The sequence below is a fragment of the Ceratotherium simum genome, chromosome 1, assembly GCF_057802395.1.
Source record: "Ceratotherium simum simum isolate JZ-2026a chromosome 1, ASM5780239v1, whole genome shotgun sequence".
Lineage (NCBI taxonomy): Eukaryota > Metazoa > Chordata > Mammalia > Perissodactyla > Rhinocerotidae > Ceratotherium > Ceratotherium simum.
Window position 1 is genome coordinate 18,042,100 of NC_141900.1, and position 23,189 is coordinate 18,065,288.

General features: G+C 41.8%; 1 protein-coding gene across 1 annotated transcript in view; it reads right to left on the reverse strand.

The window, feature by feature from the left end:
- SLC26A4 (solute carrier family 26 member 4) overlaps nucleotides 1–20,428 on the reverse strand; it is a 46,152-nt gene extending 25,724 nt beyond the window's left edge. Inside the window, exons 1-7 of the mRNA XM_004439284.3 lie at nucleotides 20,265–20,428; nucleotides 18,351–18,490; nucleotides 11,436–11,546; nucleotides 9,352–9,536; nucleotides 8,585–8,749; nucleotides 3,085–3,237; nucleotides 2,893–2,975 (exon numbers count right to left, since the gene is read on the reverse strand). Of these exons, the coding sequence (XP_004439341.1) occupies nucleotides 2,893–2,975; nucleotides 3,085–3,237; nucleotides 8,585–8,749; nucleotides 9,352–9,536; nucleotides 11,436–11,546; nucleotides 18,351–18,490; nucleotides 20,265–20,428 (1,001 nt within the window). The remainder of the gene's footprint in view (nucleotides 1–2,892; nucleotides 2,976–3,084; nucleotides 3,238–8,584; nucleotides 8,750–9,351; nucleotides 9,537–11,435; nucleotides 11,547–18,350; nucleotides 18,491–20,264) is intronic.
- Nucleotides 20,429–23,189: the final 2,761 nt, after the last annotated feature.

The following is a 23,189-nucleotide window of genomic DNA, read 5'->3' on the forward strand; positions in this document are numbered from 1 at the left end:
GAGGAAGACAGGCACGGATGTTAGCCCAGGGCCAATCTTCCTCGGCAAAAAAGAGGAGGATTGGCATCAGATGTTAGCTCAGGGCTAGTCCTCCTCACATACACACAAAAATTTTAAAAATAAATAAATAAATAAAAACAGTGGTAACAAACATGATGACAAAGAGGACCTCCGGCACTGGCGAGGAGGGGACTGGTCACTGGTGTGCTGAGAGATGAGGGAGGAGAGAGAGCAGGGATTAAAAGTTAGAGGAGAAAGCAGTCCATCTTGTTCAAATGGGTTAAAAAAAAATGATGTCAGAAGAGGTGAAAGGGATGCCTAGGTTGTGATGACACATTAAGAGCTGCAGGATAAAGATCAGTTGCATGAGAAGAAAGGCATGTTGGGACGGCCCTCTTAGAGTCTGCTGGTTAAGAAAAAGCCCTAGTGAGAGACTGAGAGCTCCTGGTTTGGGGGAATCCTAGTGGGACTCAGACGCTGACTGGACATGGAGAAATTGTATGCTTGGCCAGGAAAGGGAGTGGGAGAGAAGAGCATAGAGTCACAATTTTGGCTGTCCAATGGGACAGTGTTACTGGAGACAGAGGGATCCTAACATATGGCACTGATCCTCAATAGGGTAAAAGAAAGCTGCCAACAGCAGCCTTGCTTCCACTTCCTCATGGGAGGACTGAAGAGGGGAGGCGGTAAAAAGGTGGGTGAGCACAATCTTTCTCTTTGTTCCTCTGCCTTTCCTCGTGCTCACCTTTATTTATTTATTTTTTTATTTATTATTTTTTTTTCCCCCAAAGCCCCAGTAGATAGTTGTATGTCATAGCTGCACATCCTTCTAGTTGCTGTATGTGGGACACGGCCTCAGCATGGCCAGAGAAGCGGTGCATCGGTGCGCACCCGGGATCCGGACCCAGGCCGCCAGCAGCGGAGGATGAGCACCTAACCGCTAAGCCACGGGGCCGGCCCTCTTGCTCACCTTTAACATTCTACTTTCCTTGCTCTTTTCCAGTTTCTCCACGCTACCCTCTCTTTTTCAGGATTTGTTTCTGTGCTACCACATGAGATCGGACAATAAAGGCCATTCTGTGGCTTGTTTATAATGGCGTAGGCTTGGCTATTTTATCTCTTCAACAAATATTTTCTGAGATCCCACTATGGGAGAGGTCCTGTGCTAGGAAGACAGAGCTGAACAAGACAATTGGGCTCGCTGCCCTCACGGAGGAGCTTATAGCTTGGGGCCAGGCAGGTTAGGTTAGCTGACCGATCATACCAGGTGGTCTGTTAGAGGACTCAACTAAACCCGAGAACAAGAGGCTAGAGATCCATTCTTAGGAGGAGAGCAGCCAGGAAAGCTCTGGATAGGGCCAGAGAGGATAACTTAATGGCAGCAAAAATGAGTTCCCCAATTCTATGAATGGAACATGGATTATGGGACGGAGCATTTGTTGTGGACCACCTCTAAGTGTTACATCTTAGGAAGCCTGTCAAAAGGGATCTATAAAATGTACTTTTTATGTAGTTGTTTATAACTACTTAAATTATCTAATTGTTAGGGTGAAAATGCCATAACTCAGGTAGCCACACTGCATCTTTTATCATTAAATTCCTTCCAGCGTTAGGATTCACTATCAGAATGTTGATTCTCTAATATAGAGTTTCCCAAATTTACCTGATCATAAGAATCACTTAAAGCACCTTTGAAAAATATTAATTCCCAGGCCCCTCCTCTGGAAAGCCTGATTCAATAGGTTTTGGTGGGAACCAGAAATCTGTGTTAACAAGGATCTCATGTGATTCTTACAAAAAGGTAAATTTGAGAAACACTAGAGTGGGTAATATGTAAATTAAGCCCCAGGTAGCCAGTTGTAATTTGTCAAATATTTTTTGAAGAGATACTGGAAGAAATCGTAAGATTAATCAAATGGAAAGGCACCAGTTCCCCATGGAATCAGCACTAGAACTTAGCTAGCCTAAGGAGTTTCTATTAAAAGCATGGAGAAACAAAGACTGGTACAAGGTCCCTCAGCTAGTACGAAGGGAGAGGAAGCCAGTACTTATTGGTTATCTTAACAGCAAGTCTAGTCATAAATGCTATAAGTTAATGTTACACATCTAATGAACATCTGGGCTTCTTTTGACCGCCACATTATAAAATCATAGTGTAGGGCGCTTGGTCCACTCTGTGCATTTTATGAACCATCTCATTGGCCTTTCACAACAAGCAGAGTTGAGATTTCAGCAGTTGTCATTACCCTTATTTTATAGGAGAACCTTCCCATGGCCACAGAAGTAGATGGTGACAGAGATGGACAAAGAGCCTTAGAGCTTTACTCCTCTAATTCACCAAACTACCAAACATATATAAAACCTCCCTTGAAGATAATGCATTTTATTTATAAGAACAAATAATATAATTATTAACTAAGATGGATTAAACTAAATGGTGGAGAATTTAGGCCAGATGTCCCTTATTCCTCAAGCAGGTTGTTCTCAGTGCAATAAATGTTACTAACCATGATTCTATTTATATTTTATTGTAATTATACTATGAGTTTAAATCAAGAGTCTGGTATTAACCATGATTCTATTTGTATTATATTGTAATTATACATATGCGTTTAAATCACGAGTCTGGTGTACCTATCCTGAAGCGTTTTAAGAAAAGGAAGAAAAAAGAGAGAGCATTTGGGGGCTGCTTTTGAACAAATGGCTTGAACTTTATCTACACATATACTGTTTATCTGATAGTGTGCACAAATGGGTATTTCTTTAAGATCACACACAAATAAGACTATTGAAGGAGCACCAATGAAATGAAGCTTGTAATAAAAGGTTTCATTTAAATAGAAAGTACTGACTTAATATATTAGTATTGCCTAAGAGGAATGCCATACTCACCCCCTTGGGATGGATTTAACAATGCCAGCGTTGTAATTTTTTTCCAGGTTGGCTCCATAGGAAATGGCAGTAGCAATTATTGTCTGAAATAGAACAAAAGAGGTAAAAAAACCCAAAACTCCATTTGTTGTAACAATTCCTTTCTTGTCAAACTAAGTAATGCTGAATTTTCTAATTACGTATTCCACTTACCACAATTACTTCTATAGGAATAGGGACTGGGATTTTGTGTTTAAATCGATCATTTATTTCCTTAACTGCCATACAGATGATAATGGTGAGTAATCCAGCAATGAAGTCAGCAAGATTGGTATTACCAATATTTTGAAAAATCTCAATCAGAGTCTGTAAAAAGAAAACAATTTTATATACTTCTCATATGAAAAATTATGATATCATCACCAAACAGCACATATATATATCAAGCTTTTAATGATGGTTAACTTGGAGTGGTAAAACTATAGGTGATTTCTACTTTCTTATTTTTGCTTATCTCTATTTTTTTACAGTAAAAATGAAATCTTTTAAAAGAAAAGATATCATTATATACTGTCTTTTACTTGCAGAAAAGCTTTAAAAGTTTATATGTTAAAGTGGTTTTATAGGTGCTATAAAGTGGCCTAATTTTTACCATGTTGATTATGGTATTTTTGAGACTAAAGGCTGATAAACCAAAAAGTCCCAGTTAGCCAGTGTTTTAGGTAAAGTTCTTCCCTAAACCTGAATGATATAGGTGATAATAAAAATACCTAAAATAATTCATATGTAAATACATATGGACTGATCCATTCTTTATAGAAAAGAAAAGCTGTTGAATTGATACACAGGTCAGGTATACATTTTAGGAAATTAGTTTGGTACTTAGTTCAAACTTGAACTAAGATGACTTAAATAAAAGTAACTCTTTCCAAGTGGACAGACAAGTCAGGTTAGGAGAAACTAGTTTTGTATTGTAAATAGGAGGTTTCCTGGAATCAATGTAGATTAACAAGGGGAATCCCAGGAAGGAACACTAATATCTTTGTTATAGCAACTTCAATCCCATAGAAGGCATGACTTGAGAAGGTATTCATTCCTCAATTCTTTGAGACAAGTAATCTCCCAGTGAAGGTCATTTTTCTTTGAATGAGTCCTTTTATAAATATATTTTTATATGAAGACAAAAGAATGGAGCATCTTATAGTTTATAACATGTATCTTACTTATTTTTATAGAGAAACTATACTTAAAATAACTATAATGGCAATCCAGTAACAATTATGTATAATGAACATTAAGTAATCTAGAGTCACTTTGCCAGCAAACTCAACTCTCTAGAAAACATTCAAGAGTAAGGGAATGAGGGGGAAGTTATCGTGCAAGCAAAATACATTCCACCAAGTGCTTGAACACTTGCAGGAACACTTGTAGGAACACTTGCGTAGGCAGCCTCTTGGACTTGCACTCAGAGAGTAGTTTTGCTCTTGCTTTAAACCCAACACTAAGTTTACTTTGTCTGCTTTCAAGAGTCAGTAAAATTGCTAGAGGCAGATACACTGAAGGTAACAAGATGAAGCAAGTAATAGCAGGGTGAAAAAGAAAAGACAGAGAAACTACCACAAGGAGACACAATAACTCAAGAACTTAGGGATCTACCAGAGCAGTAAACAGCCCTACATACCTCAGAGTCTTGAAGGTATTGCTGTCTGGCCCTTAACATACCCAATTTTCTGATGATGACCCTCATTAATTCATGAGCTAGATATAATATTTTGATTAATTGTCTATACAATAAAGGTTTACTTAAAAACAATCAGAATAATTATTCCAACCATAAAAAAATTTTTACCTTACAAAAGTGATCGCCACTAGATTCCCATTTAATCTATAAGAGTCACTTAGACCTTTTAATAAAAATCACCTCTGGTTTATTAAAGATGTAAATGAGTTCCAAAAAACAAAATCAGTTTATATTACACAATTGCATCAAACAAGGCATATGAATATATTAGTTGCCTATATATTGAGTAATCACTCAGGATCTCTTATGAAAAGCTTTACAACAGAAAATTTAACTTATGTGGAAATAAAACTCACCCATATAAACGGAAGTAGTCAGATTGTACTCAAAGATATAGAAATGAGACTCTAAGAAAGCACTGAAAAGTAATTCTAATTTAGTTTACTATTAAAATACTTACTAAAATATGTTTAAAATATGATACACATATGACTCCATATCCAGCCTAGTATTCTGAATAGTTCAGATCACGATAATGAGCTTTTCAGTAAGGGATAATATTTTACTCTATTTCCTACCATGTTTGGAGAATTTTAGGACCCTTTCATTTAAATAACTTCTTCATTTTTGCCGTGCATTACATGGGTGTATGAAGCCATGAAGAAAAAGTTATGTGTGATATTATTATGTATGAGGAAATTTATTGGTTAACTTTTGGAGCCAAATTTATTTTAATTCATCGTATCTCTATGAATATAACAAACCTTTCATAATCACCTCTTGCTGTCAGGTATTTCCTCCTACCAGAACTTTTGTGCATATATAGATCAATCCTTAAAGTGTTATAATACTTATTATAATGGCTTAATTTTTACATACTGAAATAGAGTCAAAGTAATGAATCTGACTAAGCTTAGTGGTGGCTTTCAAAACTTTCACCCATTAGGGCAGAACATTTCAATGTGGGCTTTCTCCTCATTAGGGAAAGAAATGGGGGAGGTGGCATCAATTTAGTAAGCAAACAGAAAGCCTTCCCTTGTCTATTGAGACAAACCATTCAAAGTGAATGGTAGGAAAATGTAATCACTCTTCAAAGGACTCTGTGATTTACTTACATAATTAATTGAGTAGCTACATGGTAGCATAAAGAGTATTACTAATTCTGAATTCTGCCAACACTGTCATTCTTCCTTCTGCATCCTATACCCAGCATCTCTGGCATTTGTGAATTAAAGTTTTTACTTTTTATTTTTCCCAATATTTCCTCCTCCAATTCTTTGTATTCATTATTTCCTTTTTGGGGGCAGGGAGAGGGAGACAATCCAAAATACAACCTTATAACAAAAGAGATGTTTAGTTAACTACATTCCAGGGGAAGCATCTTACAACAGTCCTTGCTGGAGGAATCCACTACTACTCTGCATCTGTTGAAGGATTCTTTCATGAATGATTACAGCTGATAATGTCATAAGCAAAATTCTCTGTTCAGGTACTGAGTGGCTCATTCAACCCTTATGCAATCATTTCAAGACCTGATGATTCTTTCTTTTCCAAAGAGCAAGCTTCTATTCACTGTCACACAGGGATGATTGAAATATCTTCATCTAACTTGGCTGGCCTGAGAGAAATTTCTTGCAAAATTCTACGACATATTGTAATGTAAGACTTCAAGAATAATGTTCAACAGGACATAAGTCACATAATGATTGTGTTTGGTTTAAAAGCTATTTTTGACCTTGTTTTAGTGTTTCCTGGTTACTTTTGTCCCTGTTGAAAGTGGGGTTATTTGCAGCAAGCCTCATCTTAAACATAGTCCTAGGAGACCAGAAGAACTATTTCAGTCTCCTGTCTGCAGAGGTCCAGCAATGGCCAGGGATCCAGGTTAACCATTGGTCTGGCCTCCTGTAATCTGTGTGGATGCAGGCCTAGCAATGTTCACGCAAGGAGGCAAGTACACTCAGCAAGGGGTGTCTTGGTGGATTTATGGGTCAGTGGGTTTGTATAGGGAGTGAACAGTGCCTACCTAGGTAGTCAATAAATACTTATTGAATAGATGAATTGAATGAATGACAGTGAAGGAATAAATGAATGAACAGTTTATGGGGAAAGTGTGAAAGCAAGAAAAAGCAACATGTGTCAGGGACTGCAAAAGTGACAGGACCTGTCAGAAAAAGGCAGTCAGAAAGCTTCAAGTGAACCAAGGACTTGGAAGGAAAAAAAACGACAATGACAAAAATAATGCCAAATCAAGAAACAGCCAATGCTAATGTTTTCTGACTGGCTGGGTCCTGGGAAATGAACAGTAACCTCCATGAGGCCTCTTCATCGTGATGACAAAAATAATAATAATAAACTGAGTTCTTACTGTGAGCCAGACATTGTGCTTTATACAAATTGTCTTTTTTAATCCTCACAATTCTAAGAGGCAGCTACTATTATTACCCCCATTTTACAATTGAGGACACTGAGGCTTAGAGAAGTTAAATATAACATGCCGAAAATCCTATGGGTAGTAGGTGGTGGGACCAAGACTCCAAATCAAGTCTATTGAAGTTCAAAGTCCATGATCTTAATCACTGTCTTATACTGCCTCCTCTGCCTCTGCCCGCTGCTTCGCATAGCACCTGGCCTGTAATAGACGTGGTAATATTTGTTGAATGGATGGAGTAATGTGGGACTATGGCACTGTTGTGAAATTGAGAAAATTCCTGACCACCTCACTAATTTTTAGATATGCACGCATGGCGTTACATTGTTTTAGAAGCTAATACATGGGTCATTAAAGGACTCAAACTCCATTGTTAATGCTAGCACATTATTTTTGCATAGTATCATTCCTCCCCCCTAGCAAGGGTGACATCATGTTACCATTATGACCATTTTTCAAGCATCAGTAACATGCTTCATACAGAACACATATTTAGATCCAAGAACTTTTTCAAATCTAATTAGTGTGATCTACACCCTTCTTTTGCATCTCTTTTGCATGTTGCATCATCTCTGAGTGTAATGTTCCTTTTCATCTATAATTGCTGAGACATTTACATTATGCATTTTATGGACTCTCAGAGTTAGAAAGGGCTTTAGAGATACATCTCCAATCATTTTATTTTACAAACAAAAAAGAAAAGAAGCTTTGAGATCTGAAATAATAATTTCAAAATAACTACTTTTATTGAGTACATGTTATGTGCCAGCCTCTGGGCCAAGTGCTTCTCATGTATCCTTATTCAACTTAATTGGTAGATATTATTACCAACTCCATTTTGCAGAGAAGGAAACTGAGGCATGGTGATTTGCTCATATAACTAGTAAACAGTAGGGGCCGGCCCCGTGGCTTAGCGGTTGGATGCGCGCGCTCCGCTGCTGGCAGCCCGGGTTCGGATCCCGGGGGTGCACCGACGCACCGCTTCTCCGGCCATGCTGAGGCCGCGTCCCACATACAGCAGCTAGAAGGCTGTGCAACTATGACATGCAACTATCTACTGGGGCTTTGGGGGAAATATATAAATAAATAAATAAATAAATAAATAATTTTAAAAAATAATAATAACTAGTAAACAATAGAGTCAGGATATGAATCCAGGTCATCCAGCTCTGAACCTGAGCTTTCGGCCACTATCCTACATGATGTGTCTAAGGTCACCTAGCATGTCAGAGGCAAAGTTGAGACTAGAACTCAAGTCTGTTGCATCCCAGACCAGCCTTCACTTTACCATACCACTTGTTTTCATTAATATTGTTAAGTGCAGTGACACCTCTGAAACCATTTTGACCAATTGAGAACAATGATTTGCAAAATCTGCTTTCTTCAATTTTATTCCTGATTCTATTGCTTCTTTCAGAGAAGAATGCTTTCAGTGGCTCCCAAAGTATGGCATGGAGGAACGTACAGTCTCCAGAGTCAGGTTAAAGAGGAAAAGAATACATTTTTCTCAATGAACCACCCCTGGAGTAAGAGGCAACACTTACATAGATAATGGAGAGAACTCCATTATAGTTTTTGGTTGAAACATTGAGGACGATCTTGAGCTGTGAGACCAACACTTGGAAGGCAGCAGCTGTTGTGAATCCACCAACCAAAGGATCTGCCAGGTACCTCACTATGAATCCGATCTGCAAACCTCCAAATATCAACTAGAACAAGAAGGAGGAAGGAAAAATTAAATGTTTGTCTAGGAGAAGAACCAACTCTCTTGAACCACTAACAAATTAAATTTAACACCAATCCAAACTCTGGTAGCCTGCCCATAACACAAAAATACTTGTAGGAAACAAATCCACATTTCTTAATGTCCTATCTCTCCCTTCCACCACTCTAAAATTTGAAAACCATGTGTAATATGAACCTTGAAGTATGTCTAGATATGTAATAAGAAAAGCAAAAACCAAGTCGCTTATTTCTGGGACTTTCAGGTCCCGTGGCTCCGCTCACCAGAACACTTTTTTCTCCTTATGGGTCCTTGCACACTTCCCTTCCCTCATCCTCATTCGAATCACACATGTTCTTCTGCTTTGCTTTTCTGTCTCTGACTTTGATGATAAATGAGCCTTAATAAGTGGGGTCTTGCTGACTATTTTAGCATCTGACCTAAAACAATATAATTTAGAAAATAACTTTGGAGGTCCAGTAAATTGCTTCGTTTTGCTTTTAAATAATCTTTAAGTCCACATGCTTTACACTTAGTTATTTCAAATAAAAATCATGCCAATCTATATTTTACTTGTAAGTCCATTACCTGTATGATTCCAACCAAAAGAGTAAGGGAGCTCGCAATCAATACTCTTGCTGCATCTCTAGCCGCATAGTCTATCATGGTAGTATTTAATGCAGTTCCATTACTGCTGGATATGAGAAAGTGTTCGTCGGGGGCCATGCTCAGAACAACAGATCCCACCATTAAACTGACCACTGGGAAAGGTCCTGGGGAAAAAAGCCTCTATCAATTAATAATTATTAATCATAAATGTTTAGGATCAACACGTCTACATAGGATTAGAAAGATGTGTGAAATAATTAGCTGTGATTGAGAAAATATTGTTTGTTCACAAAAGAGGCTAAAATGCAGATGTTTCAAGGCATTCATGACCCAGAAATGAGCAAGAGAGACATGTAGGTAGGGAATTATAATTCAGCATTCAGAATGCTTTTTTTTTTTTTTTTTTTGGTGAGGAAGATCAGCCCTGAGCTAACATCCATGCCAATCCTCCTCTTTTTTGCTGGGGAAGACTGGCCCTGGGCTAACATCTGTGCCTATCTTCCTCCACTTTATATGGGACGCCGCCACAGCATGGCCTGACAAGCGGTGCATCCGTGTGTACCGGGGATCCGTGCCCAGGATCTGAACCCTGGGCCACCAGCAGCAGAGCACGCACACTTAACCGCTACACCACAGGGCTGGCCCCCAGGATGCTTTCTTAAGTGCACAGGAAGGGTGTCTAACCTCTCTTTGTGTAATCTTCATGTGGATGGGCAGGGATGGGGGTATTGGAGTGGGGGAAGAATTGTCAGGAAATGATTCCTGGCAGAGGTGGCATACAAGCTGAGTCCTTACCCCTTCCATCTTATTTTTATACCATATAAGCTTATTTCCTGGAGTATCCAATGCCCTGATCTCTGTGCAGCTGAATTCCTTGATCAATATCACAGGGTCCAAATTAGGATAAAGAAACAGCAAAGGGAATGTATAGTTTCTTTTTCTCATTCCAAGACAAATTATTTTTCTTATCAAATGCCAGTCTGTAAGATTCTATGTTTAAAAAGTACTCCTTTTCTTCCAGCAACTGCTCCATTCACTACTGATATTTTTATCCATGATAATGAGATCCTATCTTTTGATCATGGAAGGCTTTAAGAGTTGGGAGGGCTCAGTACCAAAATCCAGTAACCTGGAGTGTCTAAATGTATAGAATACCAGAGAGAAAAAAATCACTTTATCAAGCATTTGATACTGATTGATCTCCCAGGTGGGAAAGTTCTTTCGGTCAATAATCTCTTCCTGATCTCCTTCCACAGACAAGGCAATATGCCAGATACTGGGGAAAATACCACTAAGGACAAGGTTGGGGATCTAGGAGAGGGTTGTATTTGTTTCAAGAGGATTGTCCAGGTAGACATGTCTAGCCAGTAGATGGATGTAGGTGCAAAATTATCTCAGGCATAAATGTCAAAGTAATAAAATAGCGTTAAAACACTCATTTACTAGAACATCCTAGCAAAGGAGAATTCAAATTTTAGGAACGGCAGGAAATAAGCTTATTTTGAGCCATACCAAGAAGGAAAGCCAAGCTTAGTTTCTAAATTGTTTTGGTACAATTTTGCCAGTCTTCCAATATTAGTGACTTAAAATAAATATGCTCTTTAATGAAATAATGAATATGTATTTGATGAACATAATTTAGTAAATGCTAAGTTAATCTAGTAAGACAGTAGATTCAAAGACTTCTTGAAGATTTTTTTTCCCTTGTCATTTTTTATTTCAGAAGAGAATACTTTCTAAATATGGAGTCAAATTTATTATGTTTTTAAAAATCAAAACATGCTAAAATTTGAAGGTAAGCTATAATTTTAACAATCTTTCAATTTTCTCTTCTTCATTAAAAGATGGAGTTAAGTATAAAGCTAAGTAAAGGCATAGTATTTTGAAAGAGCCATTCTTCTATAAGAAGAACCACTGCATCATTGAACAGGAAAAGCAGGCCAGCTACCGAATCCCTATTTCCTTGGAAAACATTAACAAAGATATGGCAGCATAATACCGGTAATATAGCCAAAACACGTTAAACATGGATAAATACAATTGTAATACATGCTTATAATTACCAACTGAGATATGTCTTGATGTTCCAAAGATAAAGTATGTCAGGATAGGAAAAAAGGCTGAGTAGAGACCAAATCCAACAGGAACTGCAGCCAGCAGAGCGTACGCCATGCCTGGAAGTACATCCAAAATCATTAAATTCGCAAACAAAAGTTATGGTATGTTTCTACTATACAAAAAAAGGCCTTTTCATAGATCACCCCAATGTGCAGCTTGTCCTGAGTGGTCTCCTTATTTTGCACACAGTGTCTGGCTATGCTAGGGTACAGAACATGATCTGAATCAGCTGGGATAATGATTGCATCTACACGCAGCACCTGCTCAAATGAATTGACTAAACTGATCAGTAATTCAATCATCCACTGATCAGCTGAGTGGAAAAAAGAAGTCAAGTCAGTTGTTGATTAAAACCTTCCTCAGTTCAGCCCAAAGTCTCAGACCGGTTTTGCACGTAGACGGTTTCGTCTGAATTCAGTATTTCTCTGTGTTCTGAGGGACACGGGGATTGTTGCACCGCCCTTTCTCCTTCCTTGTCAGAGAACAGAAGTTAGATCCAAACAAAGAAAAGATATGACAGTTGTACATAGCAGCAGGCAAGACAACTCTACTAGGAGATCAACTCCTCCACAAGGCTGTCCCAGCAGCTCTGGGTCCATGAATGCCATGCTGTATGGAAAAATCTCAACCTTGCCGTGGACATGGGAGTTGGAAGATGATAATGATGTGTTCTTTTCCTTGGTTAAATAGTTCTTAAGTAGTCAGCACATCTTACTCCACATTACCTTCCCACATTTCACTCCCTCACAGTGAGAGAAAATCAAGCCCTCTGACCCTTGGGTCATGAATAGAGGATTACATTTATAATACTAAAACGCAGTGGTAACAACCAAATATTGTGGCCCACAGGCACCCAAAATTATTTACTGAATGAATGTCCCCAAACCAGGAAATGGGTAACTAAATTATACTTCATACTTTGCAGTTCTATGAAATGAAATTGATGTGATGTATAGAAATACATGTACTAACATGGAGAGATGTAAAGTAAAAGGGAAAAAAGTGAGAAAAAGCAAGATTCAAAATTGTGGAAAGGATGCACGCTCCCACTTTTGTAAAAGTAAACATATGTGTTATATGCATAAAAAATCTGGAAAGACTTTTAATATAATATGAAATAATTCAGATTATTCTGAACACCCATGTATCCAACATTCAGCTTAAGAAATAAATTATTGCCAGTAGAGTTGAAACTCTCTGTATACTCTTCCTCAATCATATCCTCTTTCCTGCCTCCACCCTTAGAAGGCGACTACTATCCTGAAGTTAGTGCTTATCATCCTCAGACATTTCTTTATACTTTTATTTAGATATGCATGTGTGTGTCTAGTAGGATATTTACAAAGACATTAATGGGTTATCTCTATGGTAGGATCAGAAGAAACTTCTGGTTTGTGGAGGAGGTATTTTTTCATGTTCCTTTTATGTATGTTTTCTATAATGAGCACTCATTCATTGAACAACTATGATTATGTGCCTACCATGTGCCAGACACTGGTATAGGTTTGGGGGAAGATGAGAGTGGATAAAACAAAGTCTCTGCCCTTACAGGGTTTGCATTCTGGAAAAATCTATATTACCGATGCAATTATTTTAATATAAAAATTACAACAAGGAATTGCAATAATCACTCATCCCAAGAACAAGGAAGAGAAATGTGACTCCACAAAGGGAAGACAAGAAAAGAAGGAGCCAGGAATGAAAACAATCTGTCTACCTCCTATGTATTTTTTTCAAGTCCTTCTCAAACTTTCGCTTCCCTAAACTGGGCTCTGCCGTTCTTATAAGCCTGGAAAATGGGGAGTTTTTCAGTTTTCATATAGTGTCCCACTTAGGGACAACTGCTACTCAAATATACTGTAATCATCTTTTTTTTTGGTGAGAAAGATTGTCCCTGAGCTAGTGCCTGTGCCAATCTTCCTCTATTTCGTATGTGGTATGCTGCCACAGCATGGCTTGATGAGTGGTGTGTAGGTCCGTGCCCAAGATCCGAACCCACGAGCCCCTGGCTGCTGAAGCAGTGCGTGTGAACTTAACCACTATGCCACGGGGCCGGCCCCTGTAATTATCTTTATTATAAAGGAAGTTGGTACAACAATTTTGAAATTATACAATTTGTAAAGAAATCTCAGCCATTGATTTAAACTATGGAATCTCTGTGTTGGTCCCTTTCATGTGTAGGATGGTGGTATATACTGATGAAAATGGTGCTAACAAACATTTGGAAGCATCTAGAAGGCAAAAGTAGAAAGTGGAGAGCAGGCTCCCCATAGCTGTAACTAAAAACAGCAGGGCTTCATTGGATTTTTGCTGCCTGGTGGGAATTTTTTTTAACAACAAAAGTCCAAAAGACCCCATTATCCTTAGCATTACTGGCTTCTCAGTAACTGGAGCCTGTCCTCTCTGAGGAGTTCTTCCCCGACTCCTCAGCTGCCAGCCAGTGGTTGTATCATGGACCTTGCCATCACTAGAAACTGCAGGACCACCTCTGAAATCTCAATTTTGAGCCTCCCTCTCTCCAACTAGCCACCTAGCCTTTCCACTCACCTACTCCAGAATTCTTATTGCAATAGTGTTTTGTCCTTATAAGGCTTCTATATTCCATCAACTGATCCACTTTCTCTCTCTCCTTGGCGCCCTTCTGTCTTCACTTGCCTCCTTGTCCATAGACTTTCACAAATACTCTTTCGTCCCTTGCTTCATTCTCTCTCTCCATCCCTCCTCTTGTCTGGCAAAACCCCAATCTGGCTGAACCCAAACATCCACCTTTTCCATGACACTATTCAAGCAGCTAGATAAACTGGACTGGAGACATCTGCACTTGGGCTGACCAGTTGCATATAAAATGCATGATCATGAGCCCCAGATGGGCATCAACACTTCCTGGTGATCCAATTTCATTTCCTCAGAAAGTGTGCTTTTCTTCTTTCCGAGAAAAAAAATTCTCACACCTCTCCTACTTTCCTCAAACTGCCCATCCCCCTTCTCCATGCAGATGCGGTTCAGAGATGAATCTGTTAGATGCCCCTAATTTGCCTTTTTAGTGTGTGTGTGTGAGGAAGAGTAGCCCTGAGCTAACATCTGACGCCAATCCTCCTCTTTTTGCTGAGGAAGATTGGCCCTGGGCTAACATCCGTGCCCATCTTCCTCCACGTTATATGGGACGCCGCCACAGCATGGCTTGACAAGCAGTGCGTAGGTCCACACCTGGGATCCGAACCTGCCAACCTCGGCCGGTTGAAGTGGAGCACGTGAACTTAACTGCTACGCCACCAGGCCGGCCCCCGGAATTTGCCTTTCTTCGAAATTTCAAACATCTCTGCATCTGCACTGTTTTGTCTGTCTTTCTTTGTTTGAAAATGAAAGAAAGATCCCTCCTGTCTTTAAGGAGCAACCCTCCCACTCCTGTCCTTGAACCCATCCACACTTGCCCCTTCTGATCACTTTTAGTTGTTTCTCCTCTACCTCTTGACCCACTTTCCTTCTACTAGGTCATTCCCACTAGTCACAAATATGTTCCAGTATCTCCTATATTAAAAGAAAAATAAGACCTCCCTTCACTCTACCTTCATCCCTTATCTCCCTCCAGTGACAGCTATTTCTCCCCTCTGCTTCACAGCAAAACTTAAAAGCACTCTCTGTGTTCCGTCATCGTACTCTTCCCCTCGAGAGTATTCGGCACCACCGGCCCTTCTAGCCTTTTGTAAAAAAACCTCCTGTCTTGGCTTCTGATCCCATATTCCTCCAATTATTCTCTTCCTCTAACTTCCTGAGCCCAGCCTCCTCATCTCCCCAACCTTTAACTCCCCCAGCCCGCTTTTCTTCCCCATCTGCCCTTTCTCCCTGGGTAGTCTCAGGCATTCGCTCTCCTTTAAACACTACCTCTTGCTGATGCTTTCTGGATGTTTTTGTCTAGCCCAGACCTCTCCTCTGACCTGCACACTTCTAGTAACTCCAACTCTGTATTTGGCATCTCCACTGAGATGTCTCAAGTGTATCTCAAACTTAGCATGTCCGAAAGGAAATGGGATTTTCCGTCCCAAACCTGCTCCTCAGCCAGTCTTAATCCATTGGCACAGATCAGTGATTCTTGCTCCAAAATGTATGTCAGATCTGTGCAGCTCTCCTGCTTGATCTGGTTCGAGCTGACACACCTAACCTCGGGGCTGGGACTAGGGTGAGGCCAGTGAGGTGCCTGGGGCGCAATATTTAAGGAGGCCGCCTAAGAGTGAGTGCTCAGTGCCTCACTTCCTCAGCGCCATCCCAGCCCTACCTAACCTTATCTCATTCTGTCCACCTACCTTCCCCTCACTGAACTCCACCCACACTAGAATTCTTCCCGTTCTTCCCTTGAAAATAAATAGTAAACTCTTTTTGACCTTAAGGCCTTTGTAACTTTGCCTGGTACACTTATCTTTCTGCTCATTACATGGCTGTCTCCTTCTCATCCTCCGATCTCCGACTAAATTTCATCCCTTCAGCAAGGCGTTCCTCGACCATTCTACCTAAAACAGACCCTCTATCTCCAAATTAAACCCTATCACAGCATATTTAATCCACCACAAAAGATATCACAATCTGTAATTCTTTTTCTTTTTCTTTCCCCCCAAAGCCCCAGCACACAGCTGTATATGCTAGTTGTAGGTTCTTCTAGTTCTTCCATATGGGACGCCACCTCAGCATGGCTTGATGAGCAGTGAGCAGGTCTGTGCCCAGGATCCGAACCGGCAAACCCTGGGCCGCTGAAGCGGACTGTGTAAACTTGACCGCTACACCGCGGGGCCAGCCTCTGTAATTATTTTTCTATTTATCTATTTATTTATTGAATTCCTCTGTCTACCGCTTGACACGAGTTCCGTGAGGTCAGTACGTGTGCCTGTCAATAAGCCACAGAATCCCCATGGCTGGACTCTTGGCTTACAGAATTGGTCTATCAGTATTATTAAGTGAATGAATGATGACAAATGTATAAAAGAACCTCCCAGAAATTCACCTTACAAAGATAATTTTATAGAGATACTGTTTCTGGAAAACATATTACTCATAAAGTAAGGAACTGCACAGTGTATAAATTAAGATCCTAGGAATTAGACTCTGGGTTCAAATCTCAGCTCTACCACCTACCAGCTCCATGACCTTGGGCAAGAGTTAGTAGATTTCTCATCTATTGAAAAGGATATAATAGTAGTTGTTGTGAGAATTAATTGCGATACCTGGCCAAGCCTTTAGCTTGGCATCTGGTACTTAATAAATAAAACTAAAATTTAAATTAATTACCATAAGATACTTGTCTATGAAAACTTGGGAGACACGGAGATTGAAATATCCTTTTTTCATATATAAAGATGATTCACTATCAGGAATGCAATTTGATCCTCTTCACTAAGTGTTTATGGGCCCATCTATTTTGTGCCAGTCTCTGAATGAGGCAATAGCTAAACAAACATGAATTAGACAGTTCCTGTCCCCCAGGAGTCACAGGGTGTTGCCACATCACTGCTATCAGAGTCTGCCGTGCACACGGGCACTTGGCATCATTTAACAGATGAACTGCATATGAGAGCCCCATCACCTCTCTTTCATCCACCTTTGTGACTGAAAACATGGTTGATCAGGCTGGGGCTCCACACTAGGGCCACAGCACATCCTTCTCACAGCACATCTACTTGGCCTGCCCTGAGTAATCTTGAAAGCTCCACAGGCAAATTTTGGCTCACGATATTGCTCAACAATTATTACTAACTTCTGAAATGGTCAAGCCATCTTTTGACACATATCTCCACCCCACCTTCCTTCTCATCACTTGGCAAACTCAGACTTAACCTTCAGGGAAATAGCCCTGATAACTCAACCTCCAGGAAGCCATTCCTAATCCCCTAAGGCTGGGTTGAGTGCCCCTGTGTGCACTTCCTTAGCAGGCAATGTTACCCCTGCTATAGTCCTTATGTTGACTTGTTATCTATTTCCCCATTGGACTATGAGCTCCTTGAGAGCAGGTGGTGCATCTTATTCACGTCCGCATACCTAGTGCCTGGCACATACTGGGTGCTCCATAAAATTATGATAAATACATGAGCTTTCTGTTGTCATGGTCCAGGGGTTTTGTAGAGTTAGGTGGAGGGCAAAAGAAATATGAAGGGGATAGGGAACAAAGGAGAAGGCCCATACTGCTATTTACCAACTAGTCAACATATTTCCAAGATGCTCGTGGAAATATGGCATAAAGCTAGTTAAAAAAAAAACACCTCTATTGGGACATTTTTCTAGAAGATTAAAATAAGGGGAAGATATAAAATAGGCGAGGATGGAGGGTGCAGAAAAAGCACTTGAGTGTAGTCCAGGCTAAAATACTTCCTTCACTTTCCCTTGTCAGTTTCAATCTGCAGGTCAAGACCACATGTGGGATGTAAAATTAATGGGCTGCAATCATCATTTAAAAACATATAAGCAGAATAGAATGGGACAGAATAGAAAATATTAGAGTGTATCACTTCAGTGAGGGTCAGTGTTATTTCACAACACTTGAGATATGTGTCTCCACATCATGATGTAATACATCTTTCTTACTGTGGGTTGTGGTCCATAAAAGTTGGGAAGCCACTGCTTAGGTGATGGGGCTCTAGTTGAAGCCATGCAGCTAGAGAAGCAGCAGGGTTTCCCAGGAAGAGAACTCTAAGGAAGAGGAGAAAAGAGGCAAATCTCTCCATTAAGGGGCACTGAGAGGCGCTAGAGGAAAGCTGAAGGCCTTGAAGGGTGAGCAAGCATTTGGAGCAGACCCATGGGAGTCAGGGGGAAGTTATGAACTGCTGCTGGAGACCGTGACTCTCAATCACTTGGGAGCCAATCCACCAAAACCTTACCTTGCAGCGTACCCACCAGCCCAGTACTAACTCCTGATATGATGTCACTAAGCAGCCATTCCTTGACTCGGTATTTGGGGAGCCAGTCCAAGATGGGCAGGAGAGTCTTCAGCACACCAAGGGTTCTCTTTCTTGAACAACTGTGAAAAGGCAAGAAAACTGGGTTTGCAATCCACTCTTGGTCACAACCAATGCCAGTTACAAAATTTTGAACTGAACTCTACTGATGTTTATAACTATTTAGAAAAAGAAGGAGAATTGCGTGGAAAATACTAACACTGAAGTGCTTGCCATGCTTCTGCCAAGAACTCCATCTACCCTTTTAAATGCACTGTACTAGAAAACACAGGATTAAGTGCTCCCTCCCCTCTTTCACCTTCTTAATCCTCTGCAAAAATATCCCTACACAAGAACCCATTTTCTGGTCCAGCCACAGGTTGATCAATGTGGAGTCTCTAAATGGAGATTAATTTTCATATTTCAATCCCAGGCACCTTCTACTTCTTTTCTTTTTCTTCACAGAAAAATAAACATGCACTGTGTATTTTGGCAATACAAGTTTGGAGCCAGTTTTTACAAAAATCTTAACATGATGAATGTATACCTTGTTGTAACTTGCTACTTAGAATTTTAATTCAACAACCCATAGATAAAAGAAAAAATATATTAACAGTAGGTGGAGATTATTTGACTTGTGATTCAAATAAATTATTTTTTAAATTATATTTATGAGACAATTGGAAATCTTAATGTTGACTCAATTTTTGATATTAAGGAATTATTTTATTTTTTAAAGTGTGATAACAGAATTGTGGTTATATGTTTTTAAAAGTGTCCCTAGAGATATATGCAGACAAAAAGTACACTCTATGAGATTTGCTTCAAAAAAAATAGTGGAGGGGAGCGGGCCCCCTGGCGCAAGCGGTTAAGTGCGCGCGCTCCGCTGCGGTGGCCCAGGGTTCGCCGGTTCGGATCTGGGGCGCGCACGGACGCACCGCTTGGCAAGCCATGCTGTGTGGGCGTCCCATATAAAGTGGAGGAAGACGGGCACGGATGTTAGCCCAGGGCCAGTCTTCCTCAGCAAAAAAAGAGGAGGATTGGCAGATAGTTAGTGCAGGGCTGATCTTCCTCACACACACACAAAAAAATAGTGGAGGGGGGCAAGTGGGTGGCGGTTGGTGAAACAAGATTAACTTTGAGTTGATCATCGTTGAAGCTGGGTGATGGGTAAAAACATAGAGGGGGGTTCATTATACTACTATGTCTACTTTTGTATATATTTGAAATGTTCTATCATAAAAGGTTTTTAAAAAGAAAGAAAATCTTCAGCAGTTGACGGTTCTCTAGTTCTTTGTGTGGGGGATCTGATTACGACTGGACCGTTTGAGTTTAGAGACGGATGGAGTTCTCCCTGGGGGGGGTCCCACTGCCTGACAGTAAAGAACTTGGCGCACACTGCGCTCTCCTGCCTTCCGGCTTTCATTCCGTGTCCCTAACTGAGTGCTATCCTCCCTAGACGAGCTTGGGGCTTTCAAGGACGCATGGTCTGGTGACGGATATACCCATCATCTCTTTTCAATCGAGCCCCTTTCTTCCCCACTCTCCTCAGCCTGACCTTCACAAGAAGGCCATAGGGACCCGCTGTCCCCCAAGGCGCACTCCAGGTGTCCTCCAGAGAGGAGAAAGAGAGATGGGTCTCCCGGAACACACCCTCCCCAAAGATGAGTTTCCGAGACTAGAGTCAATTCGAGCCGAGAATGATGGAGCCACTCTCCGACGACGGACAGCTTTGCGGAAGGGAGAACCAGAATCGGTCCCCCGGTAGCAGCCCAGACGTCCCCGCTGGGCGTTTCGCCGCAGGACAGGCCCGCCCGGCTCCGCTACTCCCCGCGCCAGACCCGCCGCGGCCGCTACCTGCAGCCCTTGGCCAGGCTCTCCCGCAGCGTCGTGCGCTCCTGCGGGCGCCGCTCGTACTGCTGCTGAAAGGCGAGCTCGCTGTAGACCGGCCGCGACACCGCGTAGCTGCAGCTGTACTCGGGGAGTGGCAGCGGCTCCGACTTGCCGCGCGGCGTTGCCATGACCTTCGAGACGAAGGACGATGATGAGGGAGGAGATGGAGCGAGGGAGGAGAGGAGGAGGTGAAGGGGAAGGGACAGGAAGAGACGACCGCCTGTTAGCTGCCTCCCCGCCCCACCTGTTGCAGCAGGTCCCGGAGAGCCTGGTCCGCGCCCTGCGCACCGCCAGCCTGCAAGGGGGTCACCTGGGGACCTTCAGCTCCCTAGCCTACGCCTGCTGCCCGGGGCTCCCGGACTCTGAAGGTAGTGAGCCTCTCGTTCGGGGCTCCCGGAGCTCCACCCAGTCCCCTCCGGAGGCAGCTAGGGCGCTGTCCGCGTCCTGAAATCTACCCAAACCCGGGCTGGGGCCCAGGGCGAGTGCGAGGTGGGCTGCGGACCCTGTGCGAGCCCCTCTCTGCCCGCACCCGACCCAGGACGCAGCCCCAGGCGCGGACTGGGAGAGAAGCACGGGCCTCCAGGGCGGGGCATGGGACCCTGAGGCCACGCTCCCGGGGTCCCGATGCTGCGTGCCCTGCAGGCAAATTCCAGCAGCAGGTCGAAGCTCTCCTGGGGACAGAACTTGGGGCGGGTGGAGCAGATCTCTTCCCCGGGCGTTTTCGTAGCTTCCTTCTCGCTCTCAGCTTCTCAGAAAGAAGGCTGTACTGCCCCCTGCCCACCCGCTCCATGGCCCCGCACTGGTCCCATCCCCACCTACGGATGCCTCCCGGGTAGTTAAGCCAGAGCGGGGTGAGGTGGACTGCATCTTCAGCGGCGATCTCACCTGTTTCAGCTCGTGTCCCGCCCGGAATGCCCCCGGGATGGCCGTTCTGCTGCCTTTATAGCGCTCGCAGAAGGCAGGGAGACGTTTTATTTATGGAGCAACAGAGACACCTTAGTCGAAAAGAGGGACACACAGGCAGCGGTCTTTCCTCACCTATCCCACCAGGAAAGAAATCCTACCCCTCCCACATTCTTTCCCTTTCTCTAACCAGAAGGGCTGAGAATCTTACTGGCTGTCACCCAGGGGCCACCCGGATCCTCACTCACTCCCTAATTACTAACGTGGGCTGCGAGGTCTGGGATGAGACAGCCCCTGGGGAGCAGAGCCCGCTGGAAGAAGAGGTCAGCGATTGCTGGGAGCTCGGACCTTGACTCCTAGGCTGTGTGAATTAGGAAACTCCACGGGGTGGCACACAGCTCTCATACCAGGTGGGGAGGAGGAAAGGAGCAGAGGCCAGTTTTGTATTTAATAAGGCTTTGGATTTCTAGAAAGTCTTTCTTTAGAAGTACCCAAAGTTCGTAATTATAGTGGTTATAGAGAGTTCATAATTTATTCATAAATTTTAGATACAAAGTCTGTGCATTTTACTGTGTGTGTGTGTTATATTTCACAATCAAAATCAAGCGTCCAGATGGCTCCCTTTCTTACCTGACTGACTCTGGTTCTTTCTATCTTTCTTCTCATTCATCTGGACAATCAGGAAGGGAATAAGCTGCACTAGAGAGGAATCAGGACGAGAAAGGAGTGAAGGGGAGCCAGATCTATCCTGCCTCATCAGGGTTTTGTCTTCCACTGGGATGAATCTTGCTAAAACTATGAATGCAGGTTAAGATAAAAGGAGGGAGAGGTTGGTAAATGGGAAGATTCTTCCTTGATTGTCAGTGTTCTGAGGTAAATGCAAAAGAGCCTCCAAAATATGGACCTTCTGGACACCAGCCTTCAGTGGCCCACCCAGCTGGAAAATACAGGCCAAGACAATTCTATAAGCTCCAGGAAGTAGAACTCCTTGGAGGAGAGCCCTAGCGTGAGTTCCCTGAAACTGTATTCCACACGGTGTGAGCATGTGCATTTTTCTGAGGAATGCATGAGTCAACAGCTTTCAACAGATCTTCAAAAATTTACATGACTCAAATAAGGTTAAAAACCATTGAAGAAAGAGCCTAAAAAGAAAAATCCAGGTCATGGACTTTAGAATTCTTATTCACCTGCAGAGGAGATTTTGTTTATATATACCAGGGGTTCTTTAAGGCTATTTTGCCCCCCAGGGGACATTTGGCAATGTCTAGAGACATTTTAGGTTGTCATGGCTGAAGGGATGCTACTGAGATCCAGTGGATAGAGGACAGGGATGCTACTGACCATCCTACTATGGAGTTTGAAGTCCCTCTAAGGTTCTGTATGTTATTCAAAATGTACTTTTATTAATAAATTGCTACATGTAATAAGCATACACGTCTCTCTCACATGTATATATAGTGTATATATATACACTATACATGCATTTTCTGTATGCAGCACGTTATTCTTGGATATGTAACTCAACTCCACTGAAATAGAGGCAAGTATTTATTTTAAAGTAGATTCTGAATGTACAGCACTCTGTATACCCTCACACACACCTTCAAGATCCAGTTAAAGCACTATCTCCTCCATGAACATTCCTTGATGCTCTCAGTCAGAATTAATCCAGTCCCTTTTCTGGACTCTCTTGGCACTTTATCTGATCCTCTCTTAAGATGCCTCTCACTATCTACCTTAGTATCATAACTTTATTTACATACAAGTCTTATCTCCCTCACTAAACAAAAACCTCTTGAGGGCAAGCACTATGCCTCCCTCCAACCATTATTACCTTCTATAATGTTTTCCAAACAGATATATCTATAGCCCAAACATATTTTTTTTTAAAAACTAAAAATTACATTACATATGGTCTACAACTTCTTTTTTTTTTCAATTAAGGCTATGTCACAGATATCTTTCCAGGTGAGTACATATGGATTT